Raw genomic sequence first — 12,668 nt, 5'->3', positions numbered from 1 at the left:
GTGTGTGTGTGTGTGTGTGTGTGTGTGTGTGTGTGCGTGCGTGTGCGTGTGCGTGCGTACTTTTGTATGTACGTGTGTGTGTGCACGTCTGTTGGTGTGTGTGTGTGTGTGTGTGTGCGTGTGTGTATGCATGTGTGTGTGCGTGCGCGTCCGTGTGTCTGTGCGTCCGTGTGTGTGTGTCTGTCTATGTGTGTTAGGACGTGTGCATATTGTGTGTAGAGTGTTGTGTATGTGGGTGTGTCTGTCTTCAGTGTTTTCACCTTTTTCTTGTTTTTACAGGTATAACTTTAATTGTTTTGCTTATAGTCAATATGTCTCATGTACAGCTGCTTTGTAACAATGAAAATTGTAAAAAGCGCTATATAAATAAAGTTGAGTGAGTTGAGTTGAGAGGACATATGTCTTTCACTTTTCAGAGCGCCGTCTTTCAAATCCATTCCACTTGAGGAATGCCTAATTAAATTAACCTCCATTACGCGTTTTATCTTCAGCCTTGACTTCAACGCTGCTGCTTCCTCTAGCTTAATCCATTCCACTCTGCTCCTTCAGAGTCCATATAAATTAAACTCCATTACGTTTCCACACAGCAAGGTAAACAAAGTATTGTTGTACATGATAAATTATGTAAGGGATAATAAATGGCTAGCCGTGCATTAACGGATTTTAATGCATGATGTGGAGGCCAAGAACCACCCAACGCAAATAAGTGGAACCGCTCCACGAAGTGCATTAAAATCCTTTAAAACGCACGGCTAGCTGTGGATTATCCCGCTTATACCATGGTCATTTGCCAAGTTAAAGCTGTTATTGATGTTTATAGTGTCATTTTAGATCAGACAGGTGAAAATGAGAGTTATTTTCATCAGTTCATTTCCAACTGACTTCAATTACCCGTACAGTTTTAATGCACACCTTCCAGCCAATCAGAATCCAGTATTCATTTGGCAGACTAAATGTAGAAATATGTTGTCGATGTGTTGTATACATATACATTAAAAATATGTTGTAAACATGAACGACTGTTTAAAGCTGTTAAATAAAAAAAAGCAGCAGCAATTACACGGACCAGCCTACTTGTAATGTACTTGTTTATCTGTTGTTGTTTTTTGTGTACACTGCTGAGTAATATTTTAATAACAAATCAAAAGGTAAGCATAAACAAGAGCAAGGATTCAATTCTTTGAATCAGTTCTTTCGATTCCAGAACCAGAAACCGGGATTAATTAACAATTCTGGAGTCCTACATGGACTTATTAACAAATGAACTGACAAGAGAACTGAATGAATGTACAAACACTTCTCTCTCTCTCTGTCTCAGATCCACAACGGTCCTCCTCATGAGTCTAATTTTGGTTATGGGTACGCCAAACGCATGATTGATGTCCACAACAGGTGTGTTTTCTCACTCTCTCTCCATCACTGTAAACCCAAATGCTCAAAATAATCAAACAGATTAAGTAATGTAAACTTAATTTTATAAAAAGTTCTACTTAAAAAGCCTTTTGAGTAAAGTATAATGATTATTTTTCAACTTGAAGTTTTAACTAAAACTCAAAAAAATTATTTGCTCCTTGTTCAATTTACTTAATTTAAACATGTTAATTCAACACAATTGGTCGAGAAGGATCTCCAATTCCCAGCATGCTTTGCATCAGACTGCATTAGGAGAGTACATTTACATTTAGTAATTTAGCAGACGCTTTTATCCAAAGCGACTTACAGAGAGTTCAGGGAGAAATAAGTGATAGTACATTTATAAAAAAAATGATTCTTTTATGAGTTTTTCAGTGAAGTTAAAGATTTGTTAGTGTTTATTGTTCACTTATCTTTGATATTTAGAAGAGTTTGACATATTTTTCAGTTTTGTGGTTATCGTTGTTCAGAAGGGTGTTACCTGTAACATGTGTTACAGGTGAAGGCCACGTGTAACCTGTAACATGTGTTATGTCATCAGTGAGCAATGACCAGTTCTGAGATCAGTCTCTTCTTGCTTATTTTGGGTTGCATTAGTCAATGTGTTTGATTTATGCATATTTAGACTAAGAAATATGTAAAATAATGAAACTGAAACTTGAAAATGGAACTTTATGTACTTATTTTTAAGTTCTGTTTACTTAATTTCATGAGAAGAATGAATTAAATATTAATAAGACTTATTAAGAACTTTAATTTAACAGTATTCAAAATCTGAAAGTTCTGCTTGCTTAAACCAATAACCAACAAGTTGCCTTAATTATTTTGAGAATTGCCAACTTATCCGTGTTTACAGTGGAGAGATATTAGTGATATGACAGGAGAAATAAACGTGTTTGTGTTTTAGGGCGTGTTTTCAGCAGTACGGGCGACGGTACACCGCTGGGATCCCGACCAACATATTCGGACCTCACGACAGCTTCAATATTGAAGACTGTCACGTGCTTCCCGGACTGATTCACAAGACATACCTGGCAAAGAGTAAGACACGTTCACTTGAGATTCACTCACATGAAGAGAATTTCACCTGATCGACATGCGTGTTGTGTGTAGAGGAAGGGAAAGCGCTGGAGGTTTGGGGCTCCGGTCGTCCCCTGCGGCAGTTCATCTACTCTCTGGATCTGGCTCGTCTGTTTCTCTGGGTTCTGAGGGAATATGATGAGGTGGATCCCATCATACTGTCAGGTACTCGCTCTGACCGACACAACTCATCTTTGATTTGTCACATCATGTCGTTCATCTTCATCTCTCTGTTCATCTCTCTAGTGGGGGAAGAGGACGAGGTGTCCATCAAAGATGCTGCAGAGGCTGTGGTTGAAGCGTTTGGCTTCCAGAATGATGTCATTGTATCCTTACACGCTGATGATGTCACACTGATGATGTCACTGCACAACTTTACTCTTGTGATGTCTGTGGATATTCTTGTCACATATTTATCATGATTATAATTATTATTATTGTACTGTTATTCTTAACTCCTCACTGTCAGTATGACACCAGTAAAACAGACGGTCAGTTCAAGAAAACCGCCAGCAACGCCAAGCTACGCAAATATCTGCCAGACTTCAAATTTACACCGTTTAAAACAGGTGAACACACACACACACACAAACACACACACACACACACACCAACACAATGTGAATGCTTTTATTCCGTTGTCAGTGCATTTAAGCCACACGTGTTATCTGTATGAATGTGACACTCAAACTCATGGAATTCAGAATTAAAGAAGATACTGTAATGAGAAATATGTATTATATGTATGTGATGTGTTTGTGTCAACATCTCTTATTTTACAGCCATCAAGGAGACGTGTGATTGGTTTGAGGCCAATTATGACATCGCCAGGAAATGAAGAAATCATTGGATGTCTTGAAACTGTTCAACTATGCTGGACATGAGTGATAAAACATACAGGCCTTGTGCACTTTTACAAAGATGAATCTTATAAACACCGAATCTTATAACCTCTTCTCATTATTCTTTTAATAACAAACAATATATTTGATCTGTTTTTACTGTTCAGGGTTTTTTCTCAGGTTCTGGTGATTAATATATTTTAATGGCAGAAATGTACTTTTTGGTGAACTGTCCCTTTAATGTGCTGAATGTTGTGCTGAATATTGTATGTTTTAATCAGGGAGGTGCACAGTGGAAAAAAGGCCACTTCTCATGTATGTTTTAATTTTTTCTAAACAAAATGTTAAATATATTAAAACAACTATTTTTTAAATCCCTTACACTCACCCAATTGATTCATGTTGTTTAATTTTTCAACAATGTCTACAAAATAATCAGTTCACATAGAGACCATGGTCTTCTTTAGAATTCACTAATTTTATCACAAGAACAGGCAACAACAAAGGAAACTAAGCCACAATGTGTGTTTTCTATGCTAAAGTTTCAAGTATACTGTATATTAAGAATAAATGACTGCACAAAGACAAGGTACATATTTTCACTAATTATTAGTTTATTTTGCACAAGCCAATAAACTGTTTTAATTTTTTTGGTGTTACTGGGACACCAACAACGACCTTTACACTACACTGAAAAAGGCAGTTGGTGGTAATTTGTTATTTTACAGGACAAAAACCTGCAAAAATAATTAAAACACACTGCAAAAAATGATTGACAAGATACAAAAATACAGCAGCTTAACTAATTATTATTATTAATACTATTGTTATTGTTATAATTACACTTACTGTACCACGCACGCACACACACACACTGATGGTGACAAGAACTTTGTTTCACATTTGAGGGAGGGCTGTTTAGATCTATCAGCATACACAACATATAAAATGGCTATAGTTATTAGATGAGGAGTCTGACATCAAACTTATCAAGTTATTGTTTAAGGCAGGACACTTAATGTACTGTTCAATTTTGAGATGTTGGTCTATTTTGCTTTCATGTCTTCTTTTGCTCTAATTGAAAGGAAATTTCCAAAATACACATTAAGGTGTTTGTTTTAAGCCTTCTATACCCTCGTCTGTTTGCTTCTGTAGATTTCTTCTAAATCAACCAAAACAAGCTGCATATGCCTATATATTTGCATATTTAAACAACACTTCGAGGGAAAAGTCTCCTGGTGTAAGTTAAATTAACTAATAACTGGTGATATGCTTTAGTTATTTTGTTAATCTTTTTCATCTATGATGCCTAACAAATGTATGTAAGTAAGCACATTTTAATTACTTGATTTGCCCGATTTGCATATCAATGAGGCGATTTTGACGACTTTACTAATTTTACTGTATTCGGCTGTCGATTCTCCATTAAGTTCATTTCATCATTTATTTATAAAGCACATTTAAAAACAACCCAGGGTTGACCAAAGTGCTGTACAGGGGTGCGTTTCCCAAAAGCATCGTTAGCCAACTATGGTCGCAAGTTCCGTCGTTCCGGCATAGATCAACCATTTAAGTGTTTCCCAACACTATCGTTCCAACGATCAATCGCAAACAGCATCGCAAAGTTGCTTGGTTGGAACTACAGGGCTGCGTTCAGCCCCGACAAAACGTTGCAAAACGTTTTTTGAACGGAAACGGTGGTGCGGTTGAACACCCTGTTGTGATGACGCAAGAGTTGAACTATGGCAGCTGAGAAGGCCATTCTTTGTGTTCTTTTTGAAGAATTTTCGGAGCCTGATGAATTCGATATAAATACGTGTAGAATACTGCCAAATACATGTCTTTTAATATCTTTAATTGTTGCGTATACCGAGCTACAGCGCACACATTTAAACGACTTTACTTGGACCCATTGTGCGAGCTGTCTCTTTAATACCGCGTGGGTTATATACATGTTGCTGCTGATTGGGCCGACATTCTTGACACGCCCACCAAACAAGAGAAAACGTATCTCAGACCCTGTTGCACACCGTTTCCATGAAACGTGTCATTCAACCCGGAAACCGTAGCAAAACGTTGCGCACCGGTTTGAGCTTGAACATGCCCCAGCTCTATAGAGCTGTGGTTAGCATCGTTCCTTATTATTATGACATGTAGACTTACATGCATCAAGCTTTTGATCAAAGCAAGCAACATGCAGTGCATTCCATATCCATCACGCAAAATATATACAAATTTAATTGGACATCTTTTAGTTTGTCGAGGAAATAAAGCGCTGTTTTTTAAATGTGCGCATGATCTGCGTGCGTTAGGACCCTGTGGAATCCCTGGGCGGAATGACGTAGGACACTTATAAATTAATTAAATATCATGAAATAAAACAACAGATAACAAAAATAGGATAACAAAAGTAGTCCTTAAATACAATGTATGTTATTTAAAGCAAGAATTTGACATTAATTCCATCTGAACGTATTTATTAGTAGACGTCATTACTCCACCACCTGTGTGGCGTCATCAACTAGATTGCTGAACCAACTTGGTTCAAACGATTGATCTCCGACAGAATAGGCTTGTTCGACTTGATGCGGCCCCGAAGATCCGACAGGCGGATGACATCCAAAGTACCGCGAGAGCGATTGGAAAACCGATAAAAAGTTTGCTTTCGAATCGCTCTCGCGGTACTTTGATGTCATCCGCCTGTCGGATCTTGCGGCGCCGCATCAAGTCGAACAAGCCTAATTACTACGGTTTCGGGAAACAGTCGTAACTACATCGTTAATTTCCCCAATGATCCATCGTAGGCTACTATATGGTGGTCAACCAGCAAGTTGTCTTTGTTCGGGAAACACACCCCTGGGTGGGTGCTTCCCAGATACTTAGATGTTTAACTGGTGGAGAGCAGCTTCCCAAAGTCTTCCACTTCCTTAAACTCCCAAGACATTACCAAGAATACTTGAAAGAGACATTAGGCTCGTTTGAGATGGCCAAATTCTGCGCAGAACCGATCACCGCTGATCAGCGCGAGATGCATGCCGGTAATGTGTCCGAGTTACGTCCTTACTTGATCTGATGTCATGCTGACGTGTGTCAAAAAACGATTCTTCAGTCGGGCGCAGTTGCTCTCCACCGACTGCGCTGATGAAAAGCACGATGGGAAACAACTTGCTGACGACACAGCTTAAATGCTCATTGGTCGAGAATAGGCTTGTTTGAGACGCGCCTCGCCTGAAAAGAAGACGAGAGTAGGCGGCTGCAGTAAGAGGAGGAGTGAAAACAGCGCAGGCAAGACGGACTCTGAGTCTTCCCAAATCGCGCTGTCGAGTCGACTGGAAACGTCAGCAATGGAATAGATCGCGTTCACGTTTTTTACCGCATTTTTCTTGGGCCAACTGAGTTTAAAAGTGAGAAATGCTCTAAATCGTAAATTAGACAAACTCTCAACCATGTCAAGGCTGAACGAAAGAATGTTGATATGTTCTTTGACAAACGAATGCTTAAACTTAGAACCTCCTATTTCAGGTTTACAGTTTATCCCCCCCCCAAAAAATACATTTAAAATTGTATGTGATATTTATCCTTCTGGGGAGTTCCTTAGTTCCTATATTGTGTAAATTCTGTGTAAATTCTATTGTGTATTGTATTGTGTAAATTCTGTAACTCATTTCCAGAAAACACAGACCCTATTTTTCCCTATAATTCCTGCACAAAGTGCAATAATTGTGGTTAAATGAGTCAAATGTTGTGAATTTAACATGTCGTTTATAAAAAATGTAAAATGGAAACTGTGAAAAAGGAGGTCAAACTTTTTTTAAAATATTAATAACTTTTGTTAGCTAAGAATTTAATTCCCAAATGTAATTTTTTTAATTGTTTGTAGTATTTAAGAATTATTTGGGACAATATTTAAAAATAAATAACTGGAGTTTTGTTAGACTTATTCGATAATATAAATTATATTTCTTGTTTTGAATTTATTAATATGGATGGATTGAACATTTTGATTATTTTTCTTTCTTTTTTGTCTTTGTTGTTTGATTTGTATTATCTTTTATTGTTTTTTTATTGTATGTTTTTTAATATAAACTGTATAGCATCTTGTTTTGTAATGTTTTTGTTATACTTTAATAAAAAAGCGCTTTTTTATCGCAGATGAAATCTATGCAATTGAATTGCCACTGCTTTTACATCAAGGTGGTTATGAGGACTCTATATTTCACAGGTGTGTTTTTTCCACATAAATCTCAAAACCTACTTCAGTTAATGGACTTATTAATGGAACGCTTAAGAAAAAAGATATCAGCTGACGATCGATTGAGATGGCCAAATTCTGCGCAGAACCGATCACCGGTGATAGATGCATGCCGGTAAGAAATGTGTCCGAGTTACGTCCACCTTGCTCTGATGTCATGCTGACGTGTTTCAAAAAACTCTCGCAACGGCCAGGCGGCTGTGTAGGATTCTTCAGTCGGGCGCAGTTGCTGATGAAAAGCACGATGGGAAACAACTTGTTGACGACACAGCTTAAATGCTCATTGGGCGAGAATGTCAGCTGATATCTTTTTTCTTAAGCGTTCCATTAACTGAAGTAGGTTTGAGATTTATATGTGGAAAAAACACACCTATGTGAAATATAGAGTCCTCATAACCACCTTGATGTAAAAGCAGTGGCAATTCAATTGCATAGATTTCATCTGCGATAAAAAGCGTTTTTATTAAAGTATAACAAAAACATTACTAAACAAGATGCTATACAGTTTACATTCAAAAACAGACGAGAAAACATAATAAAAGATAATACAAACCAAACAACAAAGACAAAAAAGAAAGAAAAATAATCAAAATGTTCAATCCATCCATATTAATAAATTCAAAACAAGAAATATAATTTATATTATCGAATAAGTCTAACAAAACTCTTTTTATTATTTGCTTTTGACAGCATTTTTAAATATTGTCCCAAATAATTCTTACATACTACAAACAATAAAAAAATACATTTGGGAATTAAATTCTTAGCTAACAAAAGTAAGTTATTAATATTAAAAAAAGTTTGACTTCCTTTTTCACCATTTCCATATTACATTTTTTATAAACGACATGTTAAATTCACAACATTTGACTCATTTAACCACAATTATTGCACTTTGTGCAGGAATTATAGGGAAAAATAGGGTCTGTGTTTTCTGGAAATGAGTTACAGAATTTACACAATACAATACACAATAGAATTTACACAATATAGGAACTAAGGAACTCCCCAGAAGGATAAATATCACATACAATTTTAAATGTATTTTTTTGGGGGGGGGATAAACTGTAAACCTGAAATAGGAGGTTCTAAGTTTAAGCATTCGTTTGTCAAAGAACATATCAACATTCTTTCGTTCAGCCTTGACATGGTTGAGAGTTTGTCTAATTTACGATTTAGAGCATTTCTCACTTTTAAACTCAGTTGGCCCAAGAAAAATGCGGTAAAAAACGTGAACGCGATCTATTCCATTGCTGACGTTTCCAGTCGACTCGACAGCGCGATTTGGGAAGACTCAGAGTCCGTCTTGCCTGCGCTGTTTTCACTCCTCCTCTTACTGCAGCCGCCTACTCTCGTCTTCTTTTCAGGCGAGGCGCGTCTCAAACAAGCCTATTCTCGCTGCTATTTGGAGTGTTGAAACAAGGTTTGTACAGAAACATCGCGAGATCATATATTACAGGAGGACGTGCGGGCAGATGAGAGAGTAGAATCACCCTCAGTTTACTATAGACCTCTTCACAAGCTAACACTATAAAACCTCATGGTTCTCATTATGATAATTTGTTATCATGGATTCAAAGAAAGTTTTCAAGTCGGCCTTTGCGTAATTTCCCTCAAATCTAAAATATCATAAAGAAAGCTGCTGAAATGCCACCTGGACAGAGTTAAACTATAAAACATTTATCTTTTTTTGTATTACCATAGTTTTACTACAAACATCTTAGTTACAATATTTACTATAGCCAGAAAATGGTATTTGTAGATACTAGGATTTTACTTACCGTAAACTGCGTTCCAGTCACCTCGGATTCAGGGTATTTCCAACTCAACCCGGAAATCTCGAACGGCGACGTTTTAATGTTACTTAATACTGTTAATGTGTTATTGTAACTAAATCATTATTACAGTGCATGAATAAATCATGTAAAACCTTGAAAGTGACAAGAAACAGTGTTAAATATTATCAATAATATATGATTATTATATATTGACATAGAGTAACATTTATATATATTTTACTGTCATGTTTTTACTGTCCTATTTTAAATAAACCAATAAATAAAACAATGTTATTAGTTAAATTTCATATTTTCTTTTCTTGGCCATTCCTCCGGTCCGGCAGGTGTCAGTATGTGTGCTGTAGTGACATATGAGTGACAGCAGAAGAACATCTGCTCCATATGTGCACTAGTAGAAACATTTACCCACTGAACATTTGAGTTTGTCATTACACGAATGATGAATTTACCTCATCAGACCAATGATTCGCAGATGATTCAAGATGTAAGAGGATGTTTTGATCAATTATGCTGTGCAGGAGTGTCTGTATGTATGTGTTTATGGTTGATTTTGGGTTCAGGATCAGACTGAAGCGATATCTCAGATGAAGATCGGATTCATTGGTGCGGGGAATATGGCGTTTGGAATAGCTCAGGGCATCCTGACATCAGGTACAGACTCTTTGTCTTTTTAAAAACAAAACATATATTTTTATGGAACAAAAACACGTCTCTCGAGGTTAATATTACTGTTACCTTCATACATATAATGAAAATGTCATGAATGTCTATAATCATGATGTGCGCAGCATCTGTAAATGAGAATATTCACAGAATATATATATTGCTGTACATACGCCTATAATTGTATAATGTGTCTTTTGGATGTTCTGGAAGCACGTAATTAGGCAATAAATCTGATTGTGGAAAAAGGGAACACCAGCAGAATGAATTTTGAATAGAGTATAATTGTATTATTTTCATAGTAATGTTTTTTTTTTCAATTATAGAACATTCTGTCAGTCTTTGTATTGTTGACCATGTGCTCGTTGTTGTGTGTTTTGCTGTAGGGAAGGTTTCACCCACTAATATTATTGTTAGTGCTCCGTCTATGAATAACCTTCCTCGCTTTCAGGTGTGTCCTGTACATGTTTTTTAGCCTGTGTGTGTAAAAACGTCTTATTTCACACCGTGAGAGCACTGACCTGCTGACTGTGGTACGTCATTTCAACAGGAGAGAGGTGTTGCTATAACTCAAGTGAATGAAGAGGTTGTAGAGAGGTCTGCCGTGGTTTTCCTTGCCATCAAACCTCACCTCATTCAAGGGGTCCTGTATGGAATCTCGCGCTGCGTCACCCAGCAACACATCATCGTTTCCATGGCAGCCGGAGTCACTATAGCAACACTTGAGGAGGTCAGGATTCTTGTGCCATTCATCAGTAAATGATTCTGCGATGCTTTTTGGGTTTGATTGATATTCTGTTATCTTCACAAAGTGCACACTTTCATTTGTTTCGTGCATCTTCTCTTTTTCGTTGTTTTGATAGCTGCTGCCCGCTAAAACCCGCGTGATTCGCATGATGCCAAATCTTCCCTGTGTGCTGATGGAAGGAGCGCTGATCCTCACCTCTGGCTCATGCGCAGGAGAGAAGGAGGAGACTCTACTGAAGAACCTCCTCAGCCCGTGCGGATTGGTGGAGGCGGGGCCTGAGCACTGGATCGACGCCCACACAGGCTTGAGTGGCAGTGGTGTTGCGTTTGTGAGTTTTTACACTTTATTTTTAAACTCGCTAAAACAATCAAATCCCGTCCATGGTTGGGATTATCTACAAAGCAAAGTTTAAATGGAGTCTGTGAAGTACACTGAAAATGACGCAGTGTATAGTATTATAATCTTATAAACTATATAAAATGTGAAAACGGGTGAGAAAGTCATGTAGCGTACTGGTTACTGATTGAAAGATGATAACGGAGATCTGTCTCGCAGGTGTATGTGTTTGCGGAAGCTCTGGCAGAAGGGGCTGTTAAAATGGGCATGCCGGGCGCTTTGGCTCAACGTATTGCGGCACAAACGATACTGGTAGGTTCACACGCGCATCTACAATATGTTCCAGAATACTTGAATTAAAACCATGAGCTCTGAATCCTGCTGGTAGGGAGCTGGGGTGTTACTGCGTGATACCGGGAAGATGCCTGCACAGCTGAAAGGTGAGGTGTGCACACCTGGAGGAACTACGATACACGGCCTCCATGCGCTGGAGAGGGGCGGCATGAGGGCGGCTGTCATGGGAGCCGTGGAGGCGGCTACTGAAAGAGCAAGAGAACTCGGGAAAAAATAGATCAGGAATATTGTTGAGCGATGGGAATATTTTATAGAGAAAAGATTTATTTATAGCTTCTTTCTTTACAAATAAACTTAATCTACTGTAATGATTGATCTACTGAGCCTGTAAAATGTTCGCTTGACATCCAACATCAAAGCCTTCAAATGTTTTCAAATACAAACATGTGGAATTGCTCAGGAGTGAGTGTGTTTTATGACAGCTAGAATACACAACCTCTTAATGGAAGAATGTGAATATTGACACAAGAAAGCAATTTTGGCTGTTACCAACTTTGTACAGTTTTACATGTTTAATATTCTGTTATTTTAGAACTATGGTTCTTGACAAACCATTGAAATTCTGAAACCAAAAGTGTTTAGAATGGGACCAGATGCATTCTTCATAATAGCTGAAGAAAATATTCAACACAATAGGTAAAGAGTTAGTTTATATCAAAATAAAAATGTTTATAGCAAGCGTTTGTTTTGTCTTTTGTTTGGTGTATTTATATAATATACATATACTATGATTAACCCTAATGTTGGAAGTTTTCCATACATTAGTTGTAATGTTAGAGGAGGATGGGCTCAGTCTGTTTCTCTCAAGGTCTTTTGCTTTCTCAGCATCTTTTGGATGGTTACGTTAGGATTGACGTGATCTACTGTAAAGCTGCTTTGAAACAATGTGTTGTAAAAGTGCTACACAAATTAAATGGACTTGCCTTGACATGATTGACCTCAAATTGCAAAATACGTTTCTTTTAAGTTGTTTATTATCCTCCACAGATCATCTGTGTAACTAAAATTTTCTCAGGTTGATGATGATAATTGAATCATGTCATTTATATACATGTCTATCCTTCACATCTAAATGCGACAGACTGATCAGGCCAAAATAGATAATCATTTTTACCTATGCCTTATTGGATATGCTCGATTGAGATGTCTAAAAAATCACTAAACTTAAAAAAAACATAAAA

At 37.4% G+C, this 12,668-nt stretch overlaps 2 protein-coding genes across 7 annotated transcripts in view; both read left to right on the top strand.

Annotated features, from left to right (window-relative positions):
• Window positions 1-3,722, top strand: part of LOC130565689 (GDP-L-fucose synthase-like) — a 38,414-nt gene extending 34,692 nt beyond the window's left edge. For all 6 annotated transcript variants that reach the window (XM_057352677.1, XM_057352679.1, XM_057352676.1 and 3 more), the window contains 6 exons: window positions 1,319-1,392; window positions 2,321-2,454; window positions 2,527-2,658; window positions 2,740-2,819; window positions 2,963-3,062; window positions 3,276-3,722. In XM_057352677.1, the coding sequence (XP_057208660.1) occupies window positions 1,319-1,392; window positions 2,321-2,454; window positions 2,527-2,658; window positions 2,740-2,819; window positions 2,963-3,062; window positions 3,276-3,331 (576 nt within the window). In that variant the 3' untranslated portion in view covers window positions 3,332-3,722. The remainder of the gene's footprint in view (window positions 1-1,318; window positions 1,393-2,320; window positions 2,455-2,526; window positions 2,659-2,739; window positions 2,820-2,962; window positions 3,063-3,275) is intronic.
• Window positions 3,723-9,750: 6,028 nt separating this feature from the next.
• Window positions 9,751-12,266, top strand: pycr3 (pyrroline-5-carboxylate reductase 3). The gene is made up of 7 exons (XM_057353042.1): window positions 9,751-9,870; window positions 9,947-10,037; window positions 10,436-10,500; window positions 10,600-10,779; window positions 10,913-11,125; window positions 11,353-11,445; window positions 11,522-12,266. The coding sequence occupies exons 1-7, from the start codon at window positions 9,823-9,825 to the stop codon at window positions 11,702-11,704; spliced, it is 873 nt and encodes a 290-aa protein (XP_057209025.1). The 5' UTR covers window positions 9,751-9,822; the 3' UTR covers window positions 11,705-12,266.
• Window positions 12,267-12,668: the final 402 nt, after the last annotated feature.

The sequence above is a fragment of the Triplophysa rosa genome, linkage group LG15, assembly GCF_024868665.1.
Source record: "Triplophysa rosa linkage group LG15, Trosa_1v2, whole genome shotgun sequence".
Lineage (NCBI taxonomy): Eukaryota > Metazoa > Chordata > Actinopteri > Cypriniformes > Nemacheilidae > Triplophysa > Triplophysa rosa.
This window is presented reverse-complemented; position numbering and strand designations above follow the sequence as displayed.

Bases quoted from the DNA above. Each gene is read 5' to 3' on its own strand.
- pycr3 (XM_057353042.1), top strand. From the start codon at position 9,823: ATGATGAATTTACCTCATCAGACCAATGATTCGCAGATGATTCAAGAT. The intron at 10,038-10,435 runs GTACAGACTCTT...GTTTTGCTGTAG, and splicing joins TCAGGGCATCCTGACATCAG to GGAAGGTTTCACCCACTAAT. The intron at 11,446-11,521 runs GTAGGTTCACAC...TCCTGCTGGTAG, and splicing joins TTGCGGCACAAACGATACTG to GGAGCTGGGGTGTTACTGCG.